Here is a 27,931-nt window from a genome sequence, read left to right as displayed (position 1 = left end):
ACACAAATGATCCCACACATAGCTGAGTGAATGCAGAATTGGGAATTGGGTGCAAATAGGGCCTGAGGCAATGACTGTCTGAAGCAAATCATACCCCCTTAATCTCAGGTCCCCATATATTAAAAAGGAAAACAGTATTTATTTATTTATAAAATATATTATCTTTCCAATAAAAAAAATGCCCATGAAGTTATTTTAAAAAGCCTCTTCTCACGATATTGTAAAGACAGATTAGAAAGATTTTAAATGCCTTTGCATATCTGAATGATTACAAACAATAACAAATAAACAGAATCCTTTATCAGCATACAGGTAGCCATATGAAGGACAAGATCATTAAAGTAATGCATATACATGTACGGGTTTATACAATGGATTATTTTCTGTTTGGAAAAAGACCAGGCACTTTTCCACAAATATCCAAAAGACAGTCTGAGGTGTTCAGCAATCAAAATTGCTTTCTCTTTACAAATCGCAAAAATGATCTGAAACATTTGGATGTCAACATGTTAGTGAGGGAGATACAAGGGAAGTGCAAAATGGAGGATGATTCTTTTCTTAAAAGACCTAATTGTAATGCAGTTACATTTCTCTGTTATATTAAACCATACTATTAATTTTAGACCTTAAAAACACAAATAAAACATTTTCTTGAAATATTAATTATAAATTAATAAGCCTGAACTTTTCATCTTATGATCTTAAATTGTTTAGAAGTCATAGCAACATCAAATTTATTGGAACAAGTGCAAACTTAAGATTACAACCCTGAGACATGCTTGCAACTGAATCGTCAGAATTATATCACAGCAAGCATGTACAGAATTGCACTGTAAGACTTTTAAGGAACTGGTCCATATTAATAATCATCTCTCTTTTTTTTTTACAGATGTTGAGTTATCACCATTTAACAGTATAACATTAGCTTATCATTTCATAGAACTTGTCAGTTTATCAAAGCAGAGATCTCATTAACGCAGTTAATACATAATTAGAAACAATACATTAAATTGGAACAGTTCTATTATATAATATATTTCTTTTGCAGACTGAAACAGAGAATAGCCTGGCTGCTTGGAAAAGCAACTGACACAATTCACAAAGCCGTCATATGCAATTATTTAAAATTACAGAATATAAAGATATATATATATATATGCAAAAACATGTATGATCAGTCTTCACATTCATTTTTATAATACCACACTCCATTACATTTTTAATTTTCCTGTCCTCCTGCCCTATAATAGCATTATTGAGCATTGGGGTCCAGGTAACGCTAATTGTCAGTGTTCAAAATGAGCAGAGGTCTTCCTTATCTGGGCAACAATATTCAATTAATATTCATAATGAATTGAAACATACACAGAAACACAAGAGTATTTAACAGTTTTTCCCAGGATTCTTTGCCAGCATTATTAGAATATTCTTAGGTTATATGCTTATCGGACCATTCTCCTCTTAGGAGTATTCTGGTGGTAGTTAAAATATACGCCTGCAGCTGTACACCATGTGGTATTATATGAAAATAGGGTCTTCAAAGAATACCTTGTATGTCTCCCCCATGAGATGTGCAGTTGAACCACATGATATATTAAATAATTGGAGGAGGGTTGAAGCTTAAATATCCCTCAGGGGCTGTACTTCACCTAATGTCCACTAAATCATCCTTGGCTATTCCTCATGACCTCACTCTCCAAAACATTGAAACAAAATGATTTGGCAATTTTAAGGGGCCAGTGTCTCTCCTTTTCCTGAAAACTACTTCAGAGAGTTGGAAATTCGATTTGTTAGGATTTAAAGACTTTTTTGAATATTTTTTTTTTTGCTTGGATTTTGGAGGGAGGAGGTTCAATATCATATAAAAGAAAGATGCACAGCACAGCTATTATATCAAAGAGACATAAAATATAGCTCACAATTTCAATGTTATTTATATTTATTTATATATTGTAAGCCTGCTCTTATCAATCTAAGAGTAAATTATTGGAACTCTTCTTGATCATTGTAAGATGTTGAAGGCAATGGTCAGTAAACCTCACCAAAACTATTGTTACATTATTATGATCAAGGTTCATTTCTATAAAATACATTATTACATCATAATTAGCGTAAATCAGTTTCTAACTGTATGATCTCTTCAAATCAAAATAGGAGGCAGTAATAAAAAAGAAATGAGGGACCATGCAATTAAAAAAGGTAAATTAAAATGGATTATTAATGAAAATATTAACACAAATGCCTAATCTTTATAAAACTTCATAAAATAAATACAAATATGATCTGTATGTACAAAGTATTTAACAACATTTAAGACTTTTGGACAGTCAGTATAGTACTAAGAATACAGATCATCTTCATGCCAGATAAAAACCAGAAATTTCATATGTAAAAACCTTCTCTTATAAATCTTACAGAGTACTAATAAAAATTCTTCCCTCTTATATTGTTAAAATACTGTGTATAAAATATGCTGAATGTTTTTAAAGTATTGGATTCTGCATATTTTTAAGAAGCTTGTAAAACAGCAAATGTAAGAAAATAGTTATAAATGTATTACAAATTGTACGTTTATTATTAAAATTAATCAATCTGGAAATGAGCTCTACAATAAATCTGCTCCATATGCAAACAAAGCTTCTCAACGTACTCTCTAATGTAGAAATCTGAATAGCAAAAACTTTGGTTGGGTTATATTCAATGGTGTGTCACATATAAAATTTACAGCAACTTTAACTCACCAAATGAAAATTAATCAAGCTGTTCACCATGTTCCATGATTTTAATTAAATCTAATATATTCTTGCAGAAATTAAGTTTACTTCTACAGCTTATTCTATACACCACTTTGCCCATACTGGTGCCATGTTAGCAGGGATTGTGGGATTTGAATTTTAATACATCTGGAAGCCATCTATTTGGGGAACGCTACAGCATAAAGTCAATACATGATGCTCAAATATCCTCTGCTTTTCTATGACATAGTAGTGAGTTTGGCACTTCCAAATAAAGACAGTTCCAATGGCACATTCCTTACTTACAGCAGCGAATAACCTGCAAGTATCTGGCAGCAAACGTTTTGTACAAAAACCAGAGAAAAAGAGACCTGCAGCCAAGACTGAGAGAAAAAAAAAATTATACAAGAAAATGCAAAAAAAGCTGAAGAACATCTTTGGACTTCTTTATGCATATGCACTTCTTGTAGTCAGAGATGTCTGAAGCACTTTAAACTGTAGCCTAGGAGAATAGAAAGAAAACATGCAATGATTGAAAAAGCATTCTCGATTGATTAGAGCTCTACATAAAAATGCATTTATGAATTACTTTTTAATCAGGATCTGGCAACCTATGCTACTTCGACATAAGTCTTTCAGTAAAAATACTGAGGTATCCGTGCCTTAAAAACTGGTGTAGTTGATTTTTCCTGTGGTTTTACTCAAAGGAGAGCTAAAGATAAAACTATATTTGACTTCACGTGATAAGTTTGCTCTTTGATGTCTGTTGTTGCCTTTTGATGAACTGCCCTTCTGTGACACTGTGCTTAGGATCACACACTGCAATTCATCTCCTAGATCAGGGGTGTCAAACTCAATTTCACTGAGGGCCGCATCAGCATTGCAGTTGCCCTCAGGGGGCCGGGTGGGTGTGGCCAGGGTGGGTGTGACCTACTGGGTGGGTGTGGATGAAGTGGGTGTGGCCTACTGGGTGGGCGTGGCCAGCTCTATACCGTTCGCATCAAGGGCGCCTGTGGGGGCCTGGGCAGGAGTGGGACAGATCTGAGGGTCTCTGGCAGAAGGGGGTGGGACCAGGGCAAGTGCCAAGGCATGGTCCACTGGAGGAGCCTCACTGTTCCTCTCAGGCCATGCGGGGGGGGGGGGCTTATGGAGCTAAGACTGAATGCGTTTCAGCATAGATGGCCACCACAAAATTGTACATTGGCTCCCGTCCGGCCTGGGCCAGGGCCAAGGCAGAGGGGGCCGTTCCCTCACTGTTTCCAGGATGGCTTCTTGGGCCACATGAAACCACTTCACGGGCTGCATCCGGCCCCCGGGCCTTGTGTTTGACATGTCTGTCCTAAATCCTTTTAAAATGTAATTCTACCCCATCCTTTCATCATATACAAAAAAACAAAAGCAAATATGCAAGACTGTCCTACCAAAACCATTAATTTTTAGAAAACTGAGAATGAAAAGCATGATGGTAATTTTAAAACGAAGTCATTAAAATCCTAGATTAATGGTAAAATAAGTATTTCTTCTTCTAGAAAACTGACATGTTATAATATCTCATAAGATAGCATTGTTATAGCTTCTATAATGATTTTTGAAGTACAGGTAGTCCTTGACTTACGACCCCAAAATTTCTGTTGCTAAGTGAGACAGTTGTTAAGTGAGTTCTGCCTCATCTTTCAATCTTTCTTGTCACTGTTGTTAAGTAGTTACACAATTGTAAAGTGAATCTGGCTTCCCATTTGACTTTGCTTGCCAGAAGGCCACAAAAAATGATCACATGACCCTGGGACACGGCAACCGTCATAAATATGAGTCAGTTGCCAAGCGTCCCAATTCTGATCACGTGACCACAGGGATGCTGAAATGGCACAGGGTTTCCTGCCTGAGCAGGGGGTTGGACTAGAAGATCTCAAAGGTCCCTTCCAACCCTGTTATTGTTATTGTCTAACTGGCCCAAGGTCACTTTTTTTCAGTGTCTTTGTAACTTCAAATGGTCAGTAAATGAAAGGTTGTAAGTCGAAGATTATCTGTATGTATTTATAAATCATCTTTCGACAACAAGGCAAAGCATGTGTTTATAAACTTTCTGATCTAGAATATGTTTTGATCATATAACCAGCATTTGCTAATGATATTTTACATGTAATATCTACTGCGCCTTCTCCCTTTGTCTAATTTCCTTCTAGTGCAGCAGTTCCTTTAACGCAACTGAATCTTGGAGCAGTTCTATACATAATAACTTCATGAAAATAAAGAGAATTGCTATGCAGCTTTTCATTCTAATGGAAGAGACTACCCCGAGCTAAATTTGGTCCTTACAGTATTACTTTAAGGTTTTAAGCTAATAATGAATGCATTGCAACATTGTCATAAAATAACAAAAACGAGAACTAACCTTCCAGTCTTATCCTGACACCCAGCTGTGTGTTGTTGTTTTAACACCGTGCGGCAAACTTTGGTTAGGTAACACACTGTCAAAGTTAAAATCTAGTGTTTCCCCATCCATCAGATCATTACGAATTATTGATTCCATATCGCAGTCCAATCGCTCGATGAACATATCATCTAAGTCACTAGGCAGCTTCTCTTGATGGAAAGAAACAATTCCCACTCTTCCATACCCATTACAGCTGTTCACAGTGGTGAAGGGGCTAATGCTATTCACTTGCATCGGGTGGCTCACGACTCCCTGGACTGAGTTTTTTGCTGAGGTTGAATGATTCACACTTGAAGCGTGAGACACAGTACTAAGGGTGAGAGACAAAGTATGGCTGTTTATTACTGCCGTGGGTTGGATGTGTCCTTGGTGAGAGTGAGCACTGGGGGCAATGATTTTGTTATGGGACTGCTGGTTGCCATAGGGTGATATTGCAGAGTTAGAGACCATTAATATATTTTGTCCCAGCACTCGGCTACTAGGCTGGGAAACATGAGTATCTGCCGAGGCTAAGACCTCATTATGTGGCGGTGAATCAGAAGTAAGCAACTCCTTAAGAAGTCCTGGGCAGTTATATTGATTAATGGTCCCATAGCTCGATTTATTGTCCTGAATTGTCGGCATAGGGATCTGTGACAAAGAATTTATGCTAGGCTGAGCATAAGTGTATTTCCTGTAGTCTGCATTGGTTGAAGCTATATTTGTATTGGATGATGTATATGAATAACCAGTAGATTGTTGCATCATGGTAGTAGGTGGCGATTGGGCAGGCCCAGTCAATGATGTATTTGGAGACAAAAGATTGAGATTATCTAGTAGGTTTTCCATATTTTCGGAACTACTCATTTCAGAAAGGCTCGGCAGAGTTGAGGCCATTTTGGTTGTTGATGAAGGATAGACCATGGAATGCACATCCCCTTCCCCAAGGTCATCTTGTTCTGGCAGAATTGGGGAAAGTCTTCCACTAATGGTGCTAGCATTCGAACTGGCTCGAGGTCTAAAAGTACTCCAGTTATTATCAAAGTCATCGTTGCTATGATTGCTGGGGCTTGCAGGCCATTTCGAGAACTGTGCTCCTGGACTGTCGCCATTTCCGTCTTGAGCTGCCTGAAGAGCTGATTTTTTCTTTGCAGCTCTCCCTCTACTTTTTGCAAACTTGCTGCTGTTGTCCATGGAGGCAGCCCTTCTCCTGGGAGATTTGCCACTTTTGCCTCCTTCTGGATTAAGCATCCACCAAGAGCTTTTTCCCGTCCCTTCATTCTGTACTCTAATGAACTTGCTGTGCAAAGAGAGGTTGTGACGGATTGAGTTCTAAAAAAGGAAAATGTAAGAAAGATATTGAATTGCTCTGCCACAGTAATATATCCTAGATCGCCCCCCAAAAAACAAATCCATCAAGTCCATCAAATGAGAAATACAATAATATCACTATAAAATACTTGTAGGAGGCAAAGAGGGTGAATCAAGATCAGCAAATCACAGTGGCTGCCACACCAAATAATAACACTCTTCATTGTTAGACTCAACAGGATCCTTGTCAGTAAGCACTACACACATGCAGGAAGCCACACCTGCTCCATCTGAAAATTAACACCACAGATTATCAAATGTCTGGACACCAGACTTTCAGCCAGACTGCCACGCAAAAAGCTCTCCTCATGGGAGCATAGCTGGAGGGAGGAGAAACAAAATCAGGATCTGCTATGGACTGAAAGCTACTTTTTTTTTTTCCTTTTCAAAAAGGAACTGGAAAGTCTGGATTCATCAATAATTCCATCCCGTCAGCTCAAAGACAAACTTCTCAGGAAACAGACGAGACTAATGCAAAAGCAGTGAAAGGAGGAGGGGAGGCTGCCTAGAGAGGAATCAAAGGACACAGAACAAGGCAGATGGCACCTGGCTTCCAAAGGGTTAAACCGACTACAACTTCTTCTCTTGCCAGTTGACCAGTTAATTGGTCTGAACAGGGAGCTAGTTTACCTCAGCTAAAGGAGCGGGAAGCCAACAGTCCATTCCCATTAAGCCATTCATCTCCTGGCCTGTGAAAACAAGGAAAAGGCTCAGGACCGCAGAAAGTAAACAAGCCTTGTCCCAGCCCTCCCGGGCACGTCTTTCTATTAGTAGATGTCCTAGAAGGGACTGGAATCAGGTGGGTTGGCAGCAAGGGGACAGATAGCTTTGACACTGCCCAAACGAGCTTGTTACGTTTCCATAGACGGTAGACAATGGGCTTATCCAGCATGGAAACAGGTCACACAACTGCACGTACAAAGCTTTTGCCAAAAACTGGCAGTTACTTAACAACCGCTCCAGAAAACGTCATAAAATAAAACGGTTATGTCTTATGAGCGTTAACGGGCAGCCTCGACTATGGTCATAACTCAAGGACCACCTGATAATTAAGATTACAGATTAAAACATACACTTATAAATGCTGTGAAGAATATTGGAAGCCATTCATTGTAACTTTTCTTTTCTTGCACTTTTTGCTTTTTTATTTCTCTTTCTCTTTTTTCCCTTTACATTCGCCTGTGTTAGTTTTTACCTTTTTGTTTAAAAGTATGTATGTGGCTGTACATGTATGTGTAAGATTAGAATAAAATAAAAAGATAAAAATAAAACCAAAGTATTCAGATTTCATTTGAACAAGTATAGTAAACCCACTAGAAATATTAGGGGAATGTATGGTTATCAATTTCAGAATTTGCTACAAAGCCCCCTTTTTGCAAGGTACAAAGGTGGGGGTGGTTTTGCATAAGGTAAAGAGAAAATTGCTGTGAGTGTGTTTTGTGCTGGGGAGGAGGGCTTTTGTGGCTTTGTGTCAAGGAAGCAGAAACCTGACCTTTCCCCCCACTTTCTTGCACTTCACCCTTCCTTGTCTGGTTCACTTTTGATAATGCAGTTAGACGGAGAGGTAAAACCTTTAAAGCAACACAGGATAGTGAGAAATGGAAGGTGTGTGGTGTCAAATTTTACTTCCCTCCTTTGCATGTACTTTTTTTGGGTGAGAAGTAGGACCCGTCCTCTGTTTCATAAATGAATGGGAGAAATACACCGTTGCTCTACATGTCTATTTTATCTTGTACTATGTTTGCTAGCTAAGGTTAACTTGCTTCATTCACCCAATGTCAGATCCAGAGATAATCACTTTCTAATTGGAACTATCATGTTTTGCTCATCTACTGAGCAAAAGTATTCTCCTACTTCCTGCTTCAGTATATTCCTACTGCAAATAACTTAAAGAGGGAGGACAGAATAATAGTGCTACACTGTTTCCCTGGCAACATCAACAGCTAAGCAACTTTTGAGGAAACTTTTGATCATTCTCACAGGAAGAACATGAGATTGGGAAACTTTTTTAAAAACACAACATTCTGAATTCCTCAGAGTAAAATCCATTAACACATTGCAAAAAGAACGTGACACCCAAGATGTTTCGTGGCCATCATATAGCCCACCTTAGCAAAGCTTAAAGTATGTTTATAGTGAAAATGTAATTCTGTGTGCAGACCTATCTGTGCAAATTATTCACTCCGTCCACAAAGGAACCATTTAGTATTTTGCAGAAACTCCAGACCTCCTTAGTCATCAAAAAAATTACAGTCTAGTATTCTTATACAAAGGATATTCAAGGTCACTTTTGGAGTAGCTAAGCCATCTCCAAATTTTGCCAACAACAACAGAAGTTCCAAACAGGAAAAAGTTTGCAGCAGAGTGCCTTTTACATAAATTCTTGTTTTTCACAAGCCAGGGGAGATTAAAGAAACTACAGTATGATTTATTACTTGGAAAAAAGTGTGGAAGAGAAATAAGTATTGCAAAAATATTTAGCATAGTTATTGATGTTGTGTCTACAAATCTTTGCCAAACACAGACAGGACTTGATAATGGTACAATTTTAAACATTGGAACTTGGCAACTGGGCCAGCAAGTGCAGTGACTGAATTTGGAGTCTGTCCCTTATGCCTAGAAAGAACTTGACTGACACTGAAAATGAAAGGTGGCATTTTTTTTCTAAACTAAGCAGGAGTTTCACTTCAAAGTACATGCATCAACTCTGTGTGTCAAATTTTATTGCTCTATTTCTTGGCAGGATTGATTGCAACTTCATCCACAATAAATCTTCAGTGGAGTTACTAAGTTTCTCTCTAACTTTGCAAGCATGACTCTGGAAACATTTCTGCATGTGGGCATAATTATTCTATTGCCACTTTCATACATCTATGTTTCTATTCCCTGATCCCCCCATTATGTTTGGAAAATGATCTGTGTGACCCTTTTTCCTCATGCCTAGCTTAGAAAGCAAGGAACAGGCCGGGTATAACTTAGGCAAATCGGTGTCCCTTCCAGTCAACCAAGTGGAAAACTACTACCAACCTCCCACAATTTACAGAAATTCCTGCAATAATAAAACTCTTGTCTCCCTCTGCACAGAGAAAGGGGAAATTAAAATTTTAGCCCATGTTTCAAGTCCATGCTATGTGTATTTGGCTACTTTGTGATACACAGATAGACAGACCTAAGCTTTGGGTATGATGGAAAATTGTTTAGACATCAAGACTTTCTGCAAATAAATCCCCATTGAATGCTGTGATGTAGGCATAACAGAATCTTTTATCACTACTCTCTTTCCCAACACTTATAGGTCACACTCTAGAACAGTGTAGGGAAGCAGAGAGAACAAAACAGGACACAGCCAATTCACCACGGCCAACTTGCCACAGCCAATTCAACAAATACAAAAGTTAAATTAATTTCAACAGAACCGTGGCCAATAATAATAAAGTCAATCCAGAAATACAAGTCACAATAATTTCAACAAAAATGGGGTCACCAATAATCAAAGTAGCTGAATGAAACAATGAATACAGTGTTGAATTGTCCCGCAGCGAGTTAGCCATGATGAGTTGTCCTAGACCCCAAAAAGAAAGTAATGACTGGCTTGAATCCAAACATTTGGACATGATACAAAAGAATTTGATCCATACTACCAAAACAAAAAACAAAACCCAACCACCATGCCAGGCATTTAATTGAGATTGTGAAATTTGACAAGGATGAAATTGAGTTCAAGGCTCCGCTTTGCAAATCAAACTGCACAGGTTTTTTTTTTACAGGAATTGTGAATCCTATAACATTGCCTGTAAAATCTGCTATTGAGTTTAAATGATGGAAGGAACTGTTCAGGCAACTGTGTTCCTGAATGGGAAAATGCCTCTGTCTAATCCTTGTAGAGCTCCAATGTCACACACTGCAACTGAATGAGAAACCAAACTTTCCCACTACTTTCATCCTTTTCAAATATTATTCGTTTGAGTAATATTTACTGTTTTGCTGTTAGCCATTTGCTACCAAATGTTTGTGGCACTTGAAGCACTTGATTGTATCCTGATCAATGTTCCTGGATCACTAAATCAGACACGTTAATTTTCCATCTACTGTCCATTCAGAAGCCCACTTATGTCCCTCCACAGCAAAGCTAGCATCTGCTTCCTGTTACCTGGAATATGTGTACAGGAGGCGATGCTATGAACTTTGGAAGCGGAGAGCTCTACAGAGATAAATCTGACCCAGTGAGGCCCCTATGGCTTAATACAGATTGTTGATTTTCAATGACTATTAGCAACCGGAAACCAGTGGTCTGATCCTCACCAATCTTTTGAATAAGTAATCAGCAAGCAGTTGGGACACCAGATTGTTGGGCTTCCTGCCTTAACAGCAGCAGGAAACCAATGATCCATTTCCTGCCGGCCAGCTGATCATGCTGATTAGTTGGCCAGCAGGAAAAGCAAACCAAGTTCCTAAGATTCCAGGAGGTCACACTTTAGGTGGTTTAGGACTGTCTATGACCCTAAGGCCATAAGCTTGTCCATCCATGATATATTGGCATTTCAAAATTTCAGTTAATCTGAAAATCTTCTCCATTTCTAGCAATAACGCCATCCATGGGGAAAGGCATTGCTATTCCATTAAAAAGAAGTAAGGTATGATCTGCTTAGACGTGAATGTAGTAGATTTTTATAATGGTATTACAATATCACTTACTTGTTAAATCTTTTATACTCCATTGAAAATCTTCTTGAGGCATTTTAAAATAAACAAGCTTGAATCCAGTCACTTACAATAACTATATAACCAAATTGACCCATCACCTGTAAGACCGGGCTATTTTATCAAGAATTTCTAAAATTATATGTATCATCAAACTATAGGAAAGCATATGTGCATGTTAGTTTTGAACAGTTTCTCATATTGATGGATTTAGTTAGAGGCTTGCTTATCAACATTATTTAGCCAAAAAATCATTGATATATCGATATACATATAATGGTAGTAGATTTTATCCTATACTTCAGGATTTGATACCTCTTTTCCATTCTGATACATAGAAAAGAGTTTTCGGAGGATATTTAAAATTAGAAAGTTATATTGGTGATTTGTTGTACTGCTCTTTTCAGATGACAATTCACTGTTTCAAGATTTCAGTGATGTCTTTAAAACTGTAATATTTTTTGAAATCAGTTACGAACTACATCTCTGGGGAATTGAACATCTGTTTCATTAGCTATTGTGCACCCTATTTATAGCAGAATTGAGACTACACAGAAATTACAAAGCATTTCATGAAGTGTGTTTGTCTATGTTTGGGTATGTGTCTATGAGTTAATGAAATAAAACCCTAGCTGCTTATTTCTTAATTCTCTCTGTTTCAATGTATTCTTTACATTCTGTTTTTTGAGTTTGGTCTTAGGAAACATGTACTTTAAATTAAAGTGAAATGTACAGCGTAAAATGGATTTTTAAAAATAGCAAACATAGATTTAAAAAGAAGAAATTTAAACTCAAGGTAGCAAGAAGCAGCACAAAATCTTAATTTAGTCAAAAGTCAAAACACATATTATGAGTGTTCTTAAAAGAAGTAAATTGCTGCATTCCAATAACATATTTTACCCGATTATTTAATTAAAATATTTTCAGAGCGTCATATAATACATTGTACCATATACAACCAAGCACACTATTTTTATAACATGCTAAGCCACGAAAGCAAAATAGCCTTCCCCCTTCAAAGCTAACAAGCTTTCATCTCATTCTCATGTTGCTTGCCATAATACAAAGACACCCTGCTAGTAATGTTTCATGGACATGTCCTAATAAGGTTGGGCTCTATCTTACCACCACCTCACTGTACAGTCAGGCTGAAATTGGTCTAAAATGTTGTGGTCCGAAAAGTAACACTTTCCCTCATAATATGACACAAAACCTCTCCTGTGGACATTCTGAAGCACATAGAGAAGAAGCTTTGGAGGACAGCTCAGCCATCTGCTTGGCTCCAACTGACCAGGAAGATCAGCTGTGACACCGTCCACTCCTATATGGTTGCTGGTCTCGGCATCTTCATGGAAATTTTTGCCTTGGCTACAGGAGAGATAGATACTTCACATGAGTGGCCTAATTCCTCTTTTGGGAGGTGTGGCTATGAGAATATTGATCTCATGGAAGACAATATACAAACCTAGGACGTAGATTTTGAGAAACAAAAGTAAACCTCAGAAGTATTGCCCTTAAACCTCAGAAGTATTGCCCTTAAAGGCTTCTAGACGCCTGCTGAATTTAGGAGGGGACAACTGTGTAGGCTACCCCATTCCAAGTACTGACGCAATCAGACGGCCGGGAGAGATTTCAAGAGAACCTCAGCTTGTGGCAGGCTTGCGAGAGCTAATGTCACAGCATGGACAATATTTATTGTGCTGATTTTGGCTGCTGACACTCGGGTACCTTAGAACACAGCTGAACAGCCTATGCTTGTTCACTAGGTAGACCTACCTGAGTCAGATAAAATTACTGAAGCTACAATTGGCACATGATATAGCATTGGTGTGAGGCAGTGACCTAACCCCTACCAAAAGACACAAACCAGGATACAAGTAGTTTCCTCTAAGTAGATCCTATAATTTATGAAGCTGCTTTGTGGAATTAGGAGAGAGCAAAGAAAGCAAAGGTGGGGGATCAGGGGCGTCAAGAGCTAATGTTGAAGGTAAGAACCATGTATTTTATAGTCCTTTATTACCATCCTTAAGCCTCTGATTATTGAGAAAGAGGAGTCAGAACCACGATCCTGATCATCTATGTAAGTTCCAAGGTCTAAAGAACAGAGCAGTTCTGGAAGACACTTGAGAGGAAAATATTCTAGTAGCTAGATTTTTTTTAAAGAACAACCCATTATTTTCAGCCCACATAAAAAGAAAACCGCTCCATTCCCTGGACAGTCTGTTTTCTTGCCACAGTAAGAATAGGTAAGAAAAATAGCTCAAAATGAAAGCTCAAATCTGAAATCCATCCTAGAACATGTATGAACAATTATTGGTAATTTTATTTTCCTACCCAGTGAGTGAAGCTGGCAGGAAGGAAAAAGGTAGCTGAATATCTACCTATGACTGCTCAAGGTTACACCCTGGGTGAGGACAGCAGTGATTGCTGAGGTATAATAAAAACAAAACAGCAGAAGCAGCCCTTTTCATATTGGATATACTTTCTTCCCAATTCAAGGATGCGGGGAAAGTACATTGCCATGGCCACGAGGAAGAGCCCTTAGCCAAATATATAGTGTAACTGAGTGGAAAACTTAGTTGAATTGTATTGCCTCATTTATGGGCATTTTTCACATTCATACCCTCATAGTATTTCAGCCTCTGGATCCTGGTATTTTACATTTTCATAATGCTTTTCAAACGGGTAGTCCTTGACGTACGACCACAATTGAGCCCAAAATTTCTGTTGCTAAGCAAGATAGTGAATTTTGTCCCGTTTTATGACGTTTCTTGCCACAGTGGTTAAGTGAATCACTACAGGTGTTAAATTAATAACATAACTGTTAAGTGAATTGGGCTTTTCCCGTTGACTTTGCTTGTCAGAAGGTCGCAAAAGGTGATTTCATGACCAAAGACACAGTGCAACCATAACCATCATACACACAGTCCACTTGCCAAGCTCCTAAATTTTGATCACGTGACCACAGGGACACTGCAATGGTAGTTAAGTGTGAAAACAGTCATAAATCACTTTTTTCTGTGCCACTGTAACTTTCAACAGTCACTAAATGAATGGTTGTAAATCAAGGACTACCTATATTTATTGCTGTTATGAGCAGTCCTCCTTTAAATACAGATCAGAATTGTCCATTAAGATAGTGTCTTGCCATTTAATTTATCCAATCTGTCTTACAGATGGAGTCAGGAAACTCCTTTGAATTGGGAAACCTCCAGGACAAATATAGACAAAATGATGGATTTGATAAGCCAAAGGTAGAATCATCATGCATTTCCTGTAAAGTAATGAAAAGCTAGCACAGTTGAGGAAACAACTACTTTTTTTAACCCAGAAGACAGGAACCCCTAAATTCAAGATGCTCCCTTCCTGGAATACCAGAATACTATAATCTAGATTAGAAAGCCAAAATATAGCCCGAAGTGAGGCTCCTCCAAAAAAACCCGCATGGATATGTCCATAAAGTCATCACGAGTCTTTCTTATGTGATTAGAAGGGAAGATTAAATAGAAAAAGGGATATAAAATTTTTAAAAAATCAAAAAAGGGAATATAAAGATTTCCTATCTTGTCAACCAGTGTTGCCAATGGCCATTAAAATCAGTCCTGGAGATTTCCCAATCCAATAAATACATGCTTATGACCTACCTTTTGAGTCATGAATATGAATGAATGAATGAAAACACACACATACATATACATACAAGAAAATTGATTAAATTAATCCTTAATAATTAAAATTACCTGTAAAATAAAGCACTGTTTTCCCTGTATGTGAGGTGCCTTATTCTTGCCAGTATGAAATTACAGATTATTCACAGGTAATTTTTGGGAGAGGAAGGAAAAATCAATGTATTCTCATTGTTTTCTTTTTTGTTTATTTTATTGTTCTATTATTTTACTTCTGTTTTGTTTACTTTTTTTCATTTCTTCCCTTTTATTGTTGTAAACCGCCTGGAGTAATCCTATGGCGAGATAGGCAGCAAATAAATTAAATACATAAATACATACATACATACATACATACATACATACATACATACATACACACACACACACACACACACACACACACACACATACAATGTTTTCATTGTGGGTCAAACTTCTTTTATCAGTATGTATCATAAACACTGAGGCCTGGCTGATATGTTTTTAATATTTATATCTACAGTGAACCATTCATTAGAATTACAGATATTTAAATATCAAAGGAAACAGTTGTTAGAATCGGTGATGAAAGCTGTCATTTAATTGTCAACCGAGGCCATGTAAACACTTTTGAAAGGTCACCGTTTAAAAGCCATATCCCCTCTGAGCTGACAATAAAACACCACCAACTTCTTTAGCTTATATTTTGTTCCTATTTAGTATTTCCTGCAACTTCAGAATCATAAAGCAGGAATGACAGGCCCTAAGCCAAGAACCCTCCATTGTTTTCAATGGAGGCACACAAGAATTGGCATAACAGGCTGGAAATGACAATGGAAGTGGAACTGGCCAGGCATCCATTCACACTGCCTACACCCGCTCTTTGTCTCCCCTTCCCCTTACAGGATGAGTTTTGCTCAGAAATTCCAGTACTGTATTACAAACACCGAAGGGGAAAAACATGCCATGCACACTATATAATGAGAAAGACAAATAGCCTGTTACATTTGTATTCCACCCAACCTCCAAGGAACTCAGTGCAGCCTTTGAAAGTTTCCTGCAGTGCCACAAACACTAGCTTCAAGTTTATGAATGGGACAGGCAGCAACTGAGATCAAAAGACACGCAAACTGCCCAGAGGGATTTATCAAAGCAACATGCACCAGACTATAAAGTTCTGCTTAGCTCAAGTATTTTCTAACTACGTGGGCATGGTGTTCTTCTATACAAAGAATTTATTTCACTACTGGCAAAACAGTCCAATATCCCAACTTTCATTCAGCTGCTCAGAGCAATTCTACTTTTAACATTTCTGCATGACTTTCTCTTTTAAAGAGGGGTTTGTCCAGATTCCTAGTGTTTATTTGTTTACACATAAACATATTAGGTATGTAATGTGTTTTCTGTTTCAGAATGTCTGTTTTTCTTCAAGTTACTGTCAATCTTCTCGTAGTTTCTTTCCAGACCAATTTAAACAGTTAAAGGAAATAATCAACAGTGTGGAGGTTTCTTTTTTCCACTAGGACATACAGATGATGAAATGTAATTCATCAATAGACTGCTTTGTGGTTCATTTAAGTAATTTTACATTCTGAATTTAATTATCTTAAAGAATTCTCTTCCAAAAAATTTCAACTGTGAAGCACTAAACGAATATTTCTCTTTTCTATTCTCTTTATCACACCCTGATTTAATTTTTTTTAAATAATCCCTATTATAGAGAACACCCAAAAGGTTTGCCAACATAGACTTAAAGAGACAAAGAAAGGAAATACCCTGAGCATGTGCAGTTTCACATTTTAAACTAACACTTAAATCACTGTAGCTCCATTCTCATAGTCACATTGAAGCTACACAAATAAAACCTTGCTTCTGTCAATGCTAAATGTGCTTACTTTTTAAAAAGTAACTCTATTCCTAATAATGCACATAAAACTAAACTAAAACTAAAACGTAGTAGGAATAATGTGCCAAAAGAAAAAATATATATACATAATACGGTTCATATAAAGAAAATAATTCAGTTTTTATACAACAGATTCAATACACTTGAAAAAAAGTAGGTTTTTCTTGAATTAAATGCCTTTAGATCAAAAGGTACATAGATAACATTGTTTAATATCAACATTGTTAAAGGCCAAATCTGTTGATTAATTAAGATCGAATGTTCCAATTCCTGTTCCACTGTTGTTGCAAAGTTACTGATACCTACTTGCAAAATTTTCTTTATTGGTCCATTTAAAAAAAGTTGGGTTTAAAATTTTCCAAACTATTTACAATAAGAGGTTTGTATGCTGCTGGTGCAAGTCAAAACTGCATAATCAAGCAATGTTTTAATTATGTATACTGCCATTCCACACTTTTAGATAGACCAAATTCTTCTTATAACTCCGCAAATACTTTTTAATTAAAAATCAACTAATCTAGGATATTGTGATTTCTTTAACCTCGAATTTCCCTCAACCCCCTTCCCCAAAAGATTTATCTGAAATTCTCTAACAGTTATCTGATAGATACATTTACTTGGGAAATAATATTGGTTTACTGTGCAGCTCCCAACCTTTTCTATACCCTGCATCCCTAGAACACTTCTGATATATTCTTGCACCCCTTGCAAAAGTTTGAAATATCGGCAACAAATTATGCATAATTTTGAAAACCTGACTTTTTGCACCCCCTGAATATCGTCTCGCACCCCCAGTTGGGAACCCTTGCTGTAGAAAATATGATGGCATATAAAATAAATGTATATGACTGACTAACTGCTGTTTATCTATTTACTCAGGAGCAGTGCTATTTTCTATAAAAAAAAAAAGGTGCCGGAACTCACACATGTCATACAACCCGCCTTGCCTACCCTACAAGGTTCCATCCAAAAAAGATGCCGGAACTCCGTTCTGGGCGTTCTATGAGAAAAAAAGCCCTGCTCAGGAGTGAATGAAAGGAAAAACATAGACCAGGGGTAGGCAACCTTGGCTCTTTTACGATTCGTGGACTTCAACTCCCAGAATTCCTGAGCCAGCCAAGCTAGCTCAAGAATTCTGGGAGTTGAAGTCCACGAGTCATAAAAGAGCCAAGGTTGCCTACCCCTGACATAGACCATCAGTCCAGTATCCCCATATCAATTCAGCTACTGATGCAGATGCTTGAGGTATCGCCTTTTGAGTGGTTATCTGGGGAACAAGGAAGGTTTGGACTCAATCCCTGAAATGCAAGGAGATGCTGTTTGCTGAAATTTTTATAAAACTTTTGGATTTGGATGGGCCTTCTTGTAAAATAACAGTGCACAAACATAAGCTGTAACTTCAAATATGAAGGATCATCTGGACACATGCTATTATTGACATTATTTGGACATACATGCTATTCGTTATGCTGCTAGATGACTAAACTCGCAAGATAATTCAGATATACTTAACTATGTAGTCTCCTCTGTAACAATGAGAGTTCCAAAAATAGAAAATAAAATGGACAGCATAGCACTGAAGTCACCCTCCTTACATACAGTAAGATGTGCTATTTGCTAAGAATCCAATCTGCTAATTAAAAGAGAATGAAAACATTTCTATCAAATATGTTTTCAATTAAATAGATTGACTGACTGACTGACTGACTGACTGACTGACTGACTGACTGACTGACTGACTGACTGACTGACTGACTATGTACTCTCAAACTAATGTGGAATCTTAGCGACCGCATAGATATTTTTCATAGACAACCTGTTCCTAACCTGGATTTTCAGATTTTCTAATAGTGTACTCGTTACCATTGTAGCTAAGTCCATCTTTCTTGTTGCTGGTCATTCTCCTTCTTCCTTCTATCTTTGCCAGTCTTACAGCCTTCTGCAGTGACTGGTTCACATGAGGAAAACACTAACAAATTCATAGTATCTGGCAATTATTTATGGCCTTGGAGTCGAAGATAAATCTCTCTATTCTCTGATTTCATATTCAACCACTGAATGATGAATTTTGCTTTGGCCATCTTGGAATGGAAATAATGACTTAGAAGCTGCTAATTATCAAATTAATGGATGGACTTTAGTAGGAGTGCTTTTGTCATGCTATTGTTATCACGGTCAATGTAATACAATCTCTCCCTCTCTTTCTTTCCCTTTCATGGACTCTGTACAATCATAAGGAACTGCTGCAGATCAATAAATTGGATTGATGAGATTATACCCAAAAGAACATTTTTGTTTTCTAAATGACACAAGAAATAATTGTTTCTCCTCATCCTTAAAACTCATTGGAAAAGCTGCCACATCCCCAACCAGATATAGAAAAACTGATGTCATCCATTAGTCCTGCTATCCAATAAGTAAAAGGGGAAAAAATAAAAGAATCTCTTTTGGGTAGCAAAAGCACAATCAATGCCATTTTAATTCTCAGAGATTTCAGATTGTCTACTATTGAATTCAAAGCAAATACCATCTGGGATCTCTTTTGATCCAGGTTAAAATTATAGTGAGTCTGAAACCTGTGTAAAATGGGATCTGTGTGGGATTAAAACTGGTGCTTCTATGTCAGCACAATTAGGTACAACAGATGAGGAATCAACGCATCTGCTGTACGTAAAGTTAAAATTAATTGTATTGAGATTGGTTATAATAACAGAATCTTGCAAGTCTGATTGTGCTGTAAATTCCCCCTTCCCTCTGGCACCTGTACACTTGTACTGAATTAGGGAGGCCTCTGCCTAAGCCACTTCTGAATATTGTACCTCAAGATTTAAAAAAATATTTGAGCCCCGCTTATTTGGGTAAGGATCTTTGCATATTTCTGTCAAGATCATCGTCCTTATTCTCTACATTCTGCAACTTAAGTTTTCTCCCTTAATGTGTAATCCAACGAGGGCTCATGCTTGTCATCCCCAATTGCTTTCATTAGTACTTTAGTCTGTTTGTGGTCCTTCAGTGGGATAATGATTTCAGACACTGTAAATTGAAGCCAAAGTTAATCAGAAAATGCTCACAAGTAGTCCCCAACTTACACCATTCAATCAGTGACCATTCAAAATTACGATGGTGCGGAAAAAGTGACTTGAAGTCATAGCCATTGCAGTGACTATTGATCAAAAACTGCAGTGACTATCACATATTCAAAATTCAGGTGCTTGGCAACCTGCCCATATTTATGACCATAGAGAAATTTCTATGTCCCTCACCTGCCCCTCCCCAATTATGCCTGCCCTGCAGAGCAGCACTTACCAAGAACAGGGGGAGGTCTGAGGCTAAAGTAGAGGCCCAGGGTCTTCAGCTGTCTCAGCCAGCTGCCACCACCCCACAAAGCCCCAGTTGCCCCACTACCCTGTGTTCCACAGGCCCTGCCAAGACCAGCTAACCTTCACCATCTTCCACTCCCTGCTGATCAGGCATGCCTAGCTTGACCCTATGTGAGGCGTCTACTGGCCACACCAGGCCTTCTTCCTGAAGCCGCTTGCATCATTCACCAAATCACAAGTGCCATTCTTCAAACTGTGCTCTCTGTTCTTGGGGTGCTTTGAAAGGCCTTCAGAAAACATCTAAGAGCTTCCAAAGTGTTCTGAGAATGGGGCACATGTCTTTCTCCATTCCTGTGATGCTTCAGAAAACCAATAAAGAGAGAATATTTGTAGCTCAGGGTTGAAATGAGGGGTCCTTGGTACTCTCTGAGCTTGGTTGTCTTCTTGCAGATGTTTCAAAATCTAGTACTGATGATGTTACCTAGTTTTGGTAATGAAACATCTGCAAGAAAACAATCAAGCTCAAAGAGCGTCAAGGACCTCCTCGCTTCAGAAAACCTTTGGAAAGCTTCTGAGGTCTTCCAAAGCATCGTGAGAATGGCGCACTTGCCATTCTCCAAATGGTGCACCCATTTTCAGGAGATCTGGGGAAGCATCAGCAGCAGTAACAGGAGCAAGAAGACAGTGAAGGTCATCTAGTGTGGTGGGATGCAGGTTGGCGGGAGTCCCAGAGTGCTGGGCAGCAAGGGCTGCTGTGATGGGATAGCTGGGGTGAAACCCTCAGAGCGGTGGCAGCCCCAGAGCTGCGGCATGCCAAGAAGCCCCCCTGCACCATGCTGCTGACCCAGGCTGTGGCAGCTGAGGCTTCCAGGGTGGCTACAGCTTCACGTTGCTCTGCGGCTTCTTGCAGCCCCATAGACACAGTGAACCAAGGAGCCCCTGAACCACAGTACATTCTTTCTCTGGCCTTCCTGAGCTCATGCCGCACTACAGCAGCCCCCTCTCCCAGGGAATCCGTCACCCCCTGCGGCACCCCTGCATTCTTTACCTGGGACTCCCTCCACTTCCTGCTGTGTCTGGGGTCACAACAACAGCCAGGATTGCCTGGATTGCCATCACTAAGTGCTGCAGTCCCATTACATTGTGCTCTGCAACCGCGTCACTTAGTGATGGCCATTCTGGTCCCAATTGTGATCGTTAAGTCAAGAACTATCGGACTCTCTATAAAAATACTTTCGGATTATCAGCTATGTAACAGGTTCAGAGTTTTTACTGTAATAACTAGTTTAATGTCAAGATGAAAAATCTAGAATGCCCGACATAAAAATTAAGCCACTCGTTAGTTATAGCTGGGTAAAAATAAAAGGAAAAGGAAAAAAAAATGTCACAAGGTCTTACAAGAACTTGCATGAACCAGAAGAGACTGTCACCTTCACCAATAATTAGCTGCACAGTATGACACAACTGCCTACGGTATATTAAAAATAAATACCTTCTCTTAGCCCATTTGGTTATACAATTTTTCCTATTCCCTTCCCCATCATGGGCTGAGATTTTCTAAAAGATTGTGCTAAGGATGGAAATACAATTTAAACTATAAAAACTAAGAAGACAACAGTATCTGTCCCAATCAATCTCTACTCAACTTTTCCTGAGAGATCCCGCCTCTTGTAAGAATTCAGAAATATTATGGGAACATTTGTTTTATTGAATAAAATTATAATATAATTAAATAGCATATTAGAAGGGGGGGAAATCCTTAAACTTCCACAACAAAGCTATGCCAGTGCCACCTGCCCACACAGACACATGTCTTGCAGCAGTAAAGCAAGAATAAAATCTGTGACAAGTGTAAAAAAAAAAAACCAAACCCACAACATTTAAAATTAGGAAACCAGGGGCCCCAAATTCATTCATCCTTTAAACAGGCCATCAATTATCACCCATCTGCTTCCTGCAATATGTAAAAAAATAACGTTCACCATCCTCAGTCAACCATTTATTCTATATAGATAAATAGATGGAAAGAAAAGCAAGAGACTGCAACATTCCACCCCGAATCTTTTCCCAATACTATCTTACTATATCCTACTTATACAGAGCTCTTAATCATTTAAAGTTACTTGTTGTCTGTTGCAATTTGCTTGCCTTTGAGCTTACATCAGGATTTCATGAGCAAGATCTGTAGTACATGAGCAAATTACCTGTTCCACAAAGCTTACCTAGGTGGAGTACAAATAATGAGGAATGTATTATTTATTTATTTGTACCTATTAACGAATAATGTGCATATTTATCTTAATTAATTAATGATTATCTGCATATAAAAGTCTTTTTAAAAGGAGTTTAAAATGTTAAGACTAACAACAGCTACTAGTTCCGATGTCTAGTATGTGATCCCTGGTATTATATGGAGATACTCTAGAGCAAGCTTGGGAGATGCTAGAACAAGAGTGGGCAATTAATGTTCCCAAGGGGCCACATGAGAAACTGGAGCTATTGTGGAGGGCACAATAAGGAACATGGGCACTGATGCACACACATATGTAATTTTTTTTTAAAAAAAGCAGTCACCTTCAAAATAAAAGTAACACAGTTGTATTGTGTGCATGACGTACACTTATTTATGTTTGATTTCTAATTTCCAATTGACCTCATGCAGGCCAGACGGGGGACAGCCAAAGGGCTGTAAAATCTGCTAGAAGATTTGTGTCTTGGCTAATACCGAACTTTTCTCAAATATCCAGGTGCAAAATGTAGAAAATAAAGAATATCATCACAGCATATGGAACAATTCAGGCTAGTTCCAGATAGAAAGTCCCCATTGTTATTCCTCAAAAAAATATCCTGCAGCTATTTCATCTTGTCCATACTGACAGGTGAGAAAAAATATGGGAGAGACCCCTGCATGAAGCTATGATTGAAGTGGGATAACTTCATAGTAAAAGCCTCGTTTTTGAATTATCATCATCAAAGTTCAGTCTAATGCATAATTCTGACACAGGTGTTATTATATGCAAATTACATGACAACTTGACTGCAGCAGAAGGAAAGAAGGAAAAAGGAAAGCGATAAAAGCAAAATTGTATCAGACTAGAACAGTGGTTCTCAACCTTTTTAATGCCACGACCCCCAACCGGTCGTAAGTCGAGGACTAAACCGGTCGTAAGTCGAGGACTACCCAACCGGTCGCAAGTTGAGGACTTTCCCTGCCCGGGACCGCCGCACATGCGTGGTTCCACCCCCTGCGCCGGCCGAGGCATAGCTGGCAAGCGGCAGAGACGGAGCAGGCCGACCACCAGCTGGCCCAGCTCAAGGGAGGTAAGGCACCCGCCGGAAAAGGGGGAAAAATGGCGGACAGCCTTGCTTCGCGACCCCCGTGAAATGGTCGATCGACCCCAAATGGGGTCGCGACCCATAGGTTGAGAACCGCTGGACTAGAACATTGTCAACAGATCTTTTAAAGGAAAATAAGACTAGTCCTATTCACTCCTATCAGTGATCAGAAACAGGACAGGGGGCAGCCATATAAGCAAATGTTATTCACTCCCTAATGCCTCTTAGAAGATATCATCACCCCCCTATAAACCTCTCCTTGTTAGCTTTATCTTGATGAAACTTTATTTTTTGCTTTCTTCCCTACAGATATTCACATCAGAGTCCATAAGTGTACGTCATGCACTCAGTACAACTACGTTACTTTTATTTTGAAGATGACTTCAAAAGTAAGCATGACATTTGCTTTAGTCGTTTCATAATGCCTTTGAAACAGAACAATCCTCAAAAGAAAACTATGTAAAACCCAGACTTTTCCCATTTTGAATTATGCTTCTCTGACACACATGCAGTTCATAAATACACATCTCTGTCAATTTATGGCTTCTAATTATTAACTATCATTCTTTTCCCAATAGAATGTCTCCTTAGGATGTTCCTTTGGACCCCACATGACTCCTCAGACATGTGGGGAAAGAAATTCAAAAGGCCTTTTTCCTTTTAAAAGAAAAGCTGGGAGAATAATGAAAAATGGACGCGTTACTGACCAGCAATCTTGTAGGAGGAATTCCTTCCGTTAAGAGGTTTTCCTTCCACCCTTTTTCATTTTTTTCAACTGGAAGGCAGAATTTCTCAGGCAATAAAGCATGCTCAGTCCTCACTGGGTTATTTTTACTTTTCCCTCTTTTAAGATTTTCCCTTCTAAAACTGATTTGGGGGGGAGGGTTCTAGAATAAATTTGGGGTTCCCGTGTCAGCGGATACCTCCTGCTTGCATAGGGCTGCAGCTCTTTTGATTTCATAATTTTGGTAGTCACAGAATGAAATTGGGACAACAATATTGGATGAATCAGCTCTGCATTAGGGTGGGGAAAGTGTCTGTCAAAAGGAGATGCTTTTAATTAAACCTCTTTAAAAGGCTGTTGAAGCTATAAAGTTATCAGAGACATAATAGAGAATACATATGTAATTCCCTCTATGCAATTACAGGTTTTCTGGCTAAGGGAGCAATTACAGTAAAGATCTTTTTTCCATTATAAATTGCAACTTTCTACTTTTTGAAGTAATTAACCACCCTGTATGGCATATGGAGCCCCAACGAAGGAATTAGAATTATATTTCTAAATGGGAATGCCAGGCTCAGGGAATGGCATAAAGTACTATAGAGGGCAGCACTGTTGACGCTATTTTGAAATGAATATTTTGAAAAGGCTGTGTTGTAATGTGTGAATTCTCTTTTATCTTTCTACCTAGCAAGTAGAACAGGAAGCAAGTGGTGTAGAGAACAAAAGTAGATTTGCAGAGTTGTTGTTAAAACACATTTTCAAACCTTGCTCCATCTCAGATCATCAAGGATGAGACAAAAGCAAAACTGAATGTATTTTGTGTGTATTTATGTAATCAGAATTTAAAGGGACACTTTTTAAACTTCCTTCCAGCTCATTTTAGATTCTTAGGCTGCATCTTGCATTTTTATTTTGTCCTTACAGATAGTGTGCATAGATTAGGGTAAGAAATTGAAATTTGCTTAAAGCAGGTGTAGGCAACCTTGGCTTTTTTATGACTCGTGGACTTCAATTCCCAGAATTCCTGAGCCAGCCATGCTGGCTCAGGAATTCTGGGAGTTGAAGTCCACGAGTCATAAAAGAGCCAAGGTTGCCTACCCCTGGCTTAAAGTATTGATTTGGCTTTAGCAACAAGGCTAATAGAATCAAACTTAACATTGGTCAATTTACCATATTACAGCAAAAAAATGATAAAAGTTATGTACTTTCTTATAAAAATATAAATTTAAAGAACATGAGATGCTTCTTCCGAAGAATTTGTCTTGCCTAAAAGTCCCTAACTTTCATAATGAAAGCTGGCACACATTGCAAAGTAGATCTAGATTAGGCACTTCATGACAACAAAAACAAAGCTGAATTTTCTTTGGCTATAACTTTGATTAATTTTAGAATGCAAGCAGTATTTACGCAACTGGGGTCATAAAGTTCTTATAGTATTTTTCAAAGGATACTGTAATAATCTTCACTGGAACTATCTTCAGATTAATTGATAAGTAAGTTGACATTTGTTTTAATATATAGGTAAACAAACAAATAAATAAGTTGCTGTCATTCTGATGCATTTCTTCAGACATTGTTGGAGATACTGTATTAAAATCTTATCTTATTTTCTGCTGAATGATGGACCATTCATCTAAAATATATACAGCTTGTACTTCATTCAACGTCTATCCTTCAACTTTTTACCATTTTCAACATTTATAACCTGAGTTTTAATCCCACTCTTTAACATATCACTATCGTTCCCATACAAATCTCTAAAATACTCCTTCCAGTAGTCCTTCATTCAATGTCATCTCATACGTTTTACTTTTATTTCTAGAAATTTTCATTGTGTTGGAACTTCTTGTTTAGCCCTCTTTAACCATTTCCAAACTTAAAAAAAAAATCCATCAAAATCAGTCTGCATTTTCTTTGCCTCTTTTAATTTTAATCTTTCCTTGCCTCTCTTTTACATTCTTTGTAACTTTTTATTCATTTCTTATACACATTATAAAATATCTTTCTCTTATCCTTATTTTTTGCATAGTTATCTCATATGCACATTTTTTTCCTCACCCTCTTTAAATTTATCATACCACCAAGGATCTTTTCTTATTCTTATCATTAATATAACTCCACACAGATCTGCAACATGTAATTCTTTTCACTCTATTGCAAGCCATTTCCATATTGACCTTTGTTACTCCCACTTTCTGATGGGAAATTAATATTTTGCATAAAAGAATCATCTCTCTCCTTTCAGATGTTCTATTCTTATTCTAATACTTCAGAGTTTTTCCTGTCCATTTTTCTTAAAATATACTCTTGATACTACCAAATATATTCTATATTCAGAAACTATCATCATCTATGTAGTAGAGCAGGGCTTTTCAATCTTTTCACCCATTGTACCACTTTTAGGATATGGCAATATCCGAGTACCATCAGTCGCCTAGCAAGGTGTCAAAAACTTGATGACAAAAAAAGGGAAAAAGTGATAAAGTACAGGTAGTCCTCAACTTACAACAGTTCGCTTAGTGACTGTTCGAAGTTAAAATGGCACTGAAAAAAGCCCCCCCCCCAAGCCACAGCCGAGCAAGACACCTGCTTGCCCACCGGCAGCGCTCTTCCTCCTGTCCGAGGTTTTCATTGTTGTGAGCATTTCTGTTGAGGATTGGCAACGGGAGTGGGGTGGGGTGGTGTTTGGTTTTTATTCCCCCCGTGTGGTAGGTGGTTGCAGCAGGTTTTGGTCACTTCACATGACCCTGAGACACTGTGACCGTCATAAATATGAATCAGTTGAATGTAAATCACAAGACCCTGGAGATGCTGCAACATTCCAGCTGATCGGCGCTTCTTCTAGGCTCAGCAAAAGCTCCAGGATCAGCGCCGAGCTCCAGCTGGAGCATGGTGCTGATCCTGGCGCTTCTGCTGAGCCCTGACAGCCCTGCAGCTTCAGCCATCTCTCGCTCAGGCTTGTGCGGTGCTGCCACCGGTTCAGCTCATTCCCCTCCCCTGCTACCACTTTTCTAAGATGGTCGTGTACCACCTGCCAGGTGCCAATGTACCACAGGTGGTACCCGTACCACTGGTTGAAAAGCCCTGTAGTAGAGTATCTCTGGTTCTTCTATTATCATTATTTACTGGAGAACAGTGCAAAACCCTATGGATTCCTATTTTCATATACGTCAGGAGAACCTAGACAACAATTTGTACTTTCTGATATATGATTTTTCTCTTAAATCCAACCTTAACTTTTCTGTATGTATTAATTAACCCTCTATTCATCAGAAAACTTTCCATTGTATGTTAGTTTCATATGCACAATCTCCCTCCCTCCTTTATCTACATTATTTATTTTTACACTCCAAATCATAATCTTCCATATGATTATGATTTGCTTGTCATCTGATGGGCCCACAAATATTAACCACCACTAATCACTGTCACTTCAGTCAATCAAAATTTTCATGTAACATGTTTCAGTAAGATAAAGGATGTAAACCATCTTTACTTATATCATAACACATGTTGCATTACCTACTAATGTTAAGGACAGTGCTGGTCAGTTTGGTATACTTTACCAATATCCCACAAGCAAAAACAAATTTCACTTGTACTACAAGTTGTATCCCATGCTATTCCATGCAAGCTAGGATCTCTTAGTCAGTAGGTTACCTTGCACGCCAATGTACCAAATCCCACTGACTAAAAGATATAAGCATGGTGTAGGGTTTCCTGCCTGAGCAGAGGGTTGGACTCGATGACCTCCAAGGTCCCTTCCAATTTTATTATA

The 27,931-nt window shown here is 38.4% G+C and overlaps 1 protein-coding gene across 1 annotated transcript in view; it reads right to left on the bottom strand.

Annotated features, from left to right (window-relative positions):
* Positions 1-3,155: 3,155 nt before the first annotated feature.
* Positions 3,156-27,931, bottom strand: part of FOXO1 (forkhead box O1) — a 43,808-nt gene continuing 19,032 nt past the window's right edge. Inside the window, exons 2-3 of the mRNA XM_015818674.1 lie at positions 5,128-6,480; positions 3,156-3,237 (exon numbers count right to left, since the gene is read on the bottom strand). Of these exons, the coding sequence (XP_015674160.1) occupies positions 5,137-6,480 (1,344 nt within the window). The 3' untranslated portion in view covers positions 3,156-3,237; positions 5,128-5,136. The remainder of the gene's footprint in view (positions 3,238-5,127; positions 6,481-27,931) is intronic.

The sequence above is a fragment of the Protobothrops mucrosquamatus genome, unplaced genomic scaffold (assembly GCF_001527695.2).
Source record: "Protobothrops mucrosquamatus isolate PMUCROS unplaced genomic scaffold, P.Mucros_1.0 scaffold778, whole genome shotgun sequence".
Classification (NCBI taxonomy): Eukaryota; Metazoa; Chordata; class Lepidosauria; order Squamata; family Viperidae; genus Protobothrops; species Protobothrops mucrosquamatus.
The sequence above is the reverse complement of the archived record's forward strand: the minus strand, read 5'-3'. Positions and strand labels throughout refer to the sequence as shown.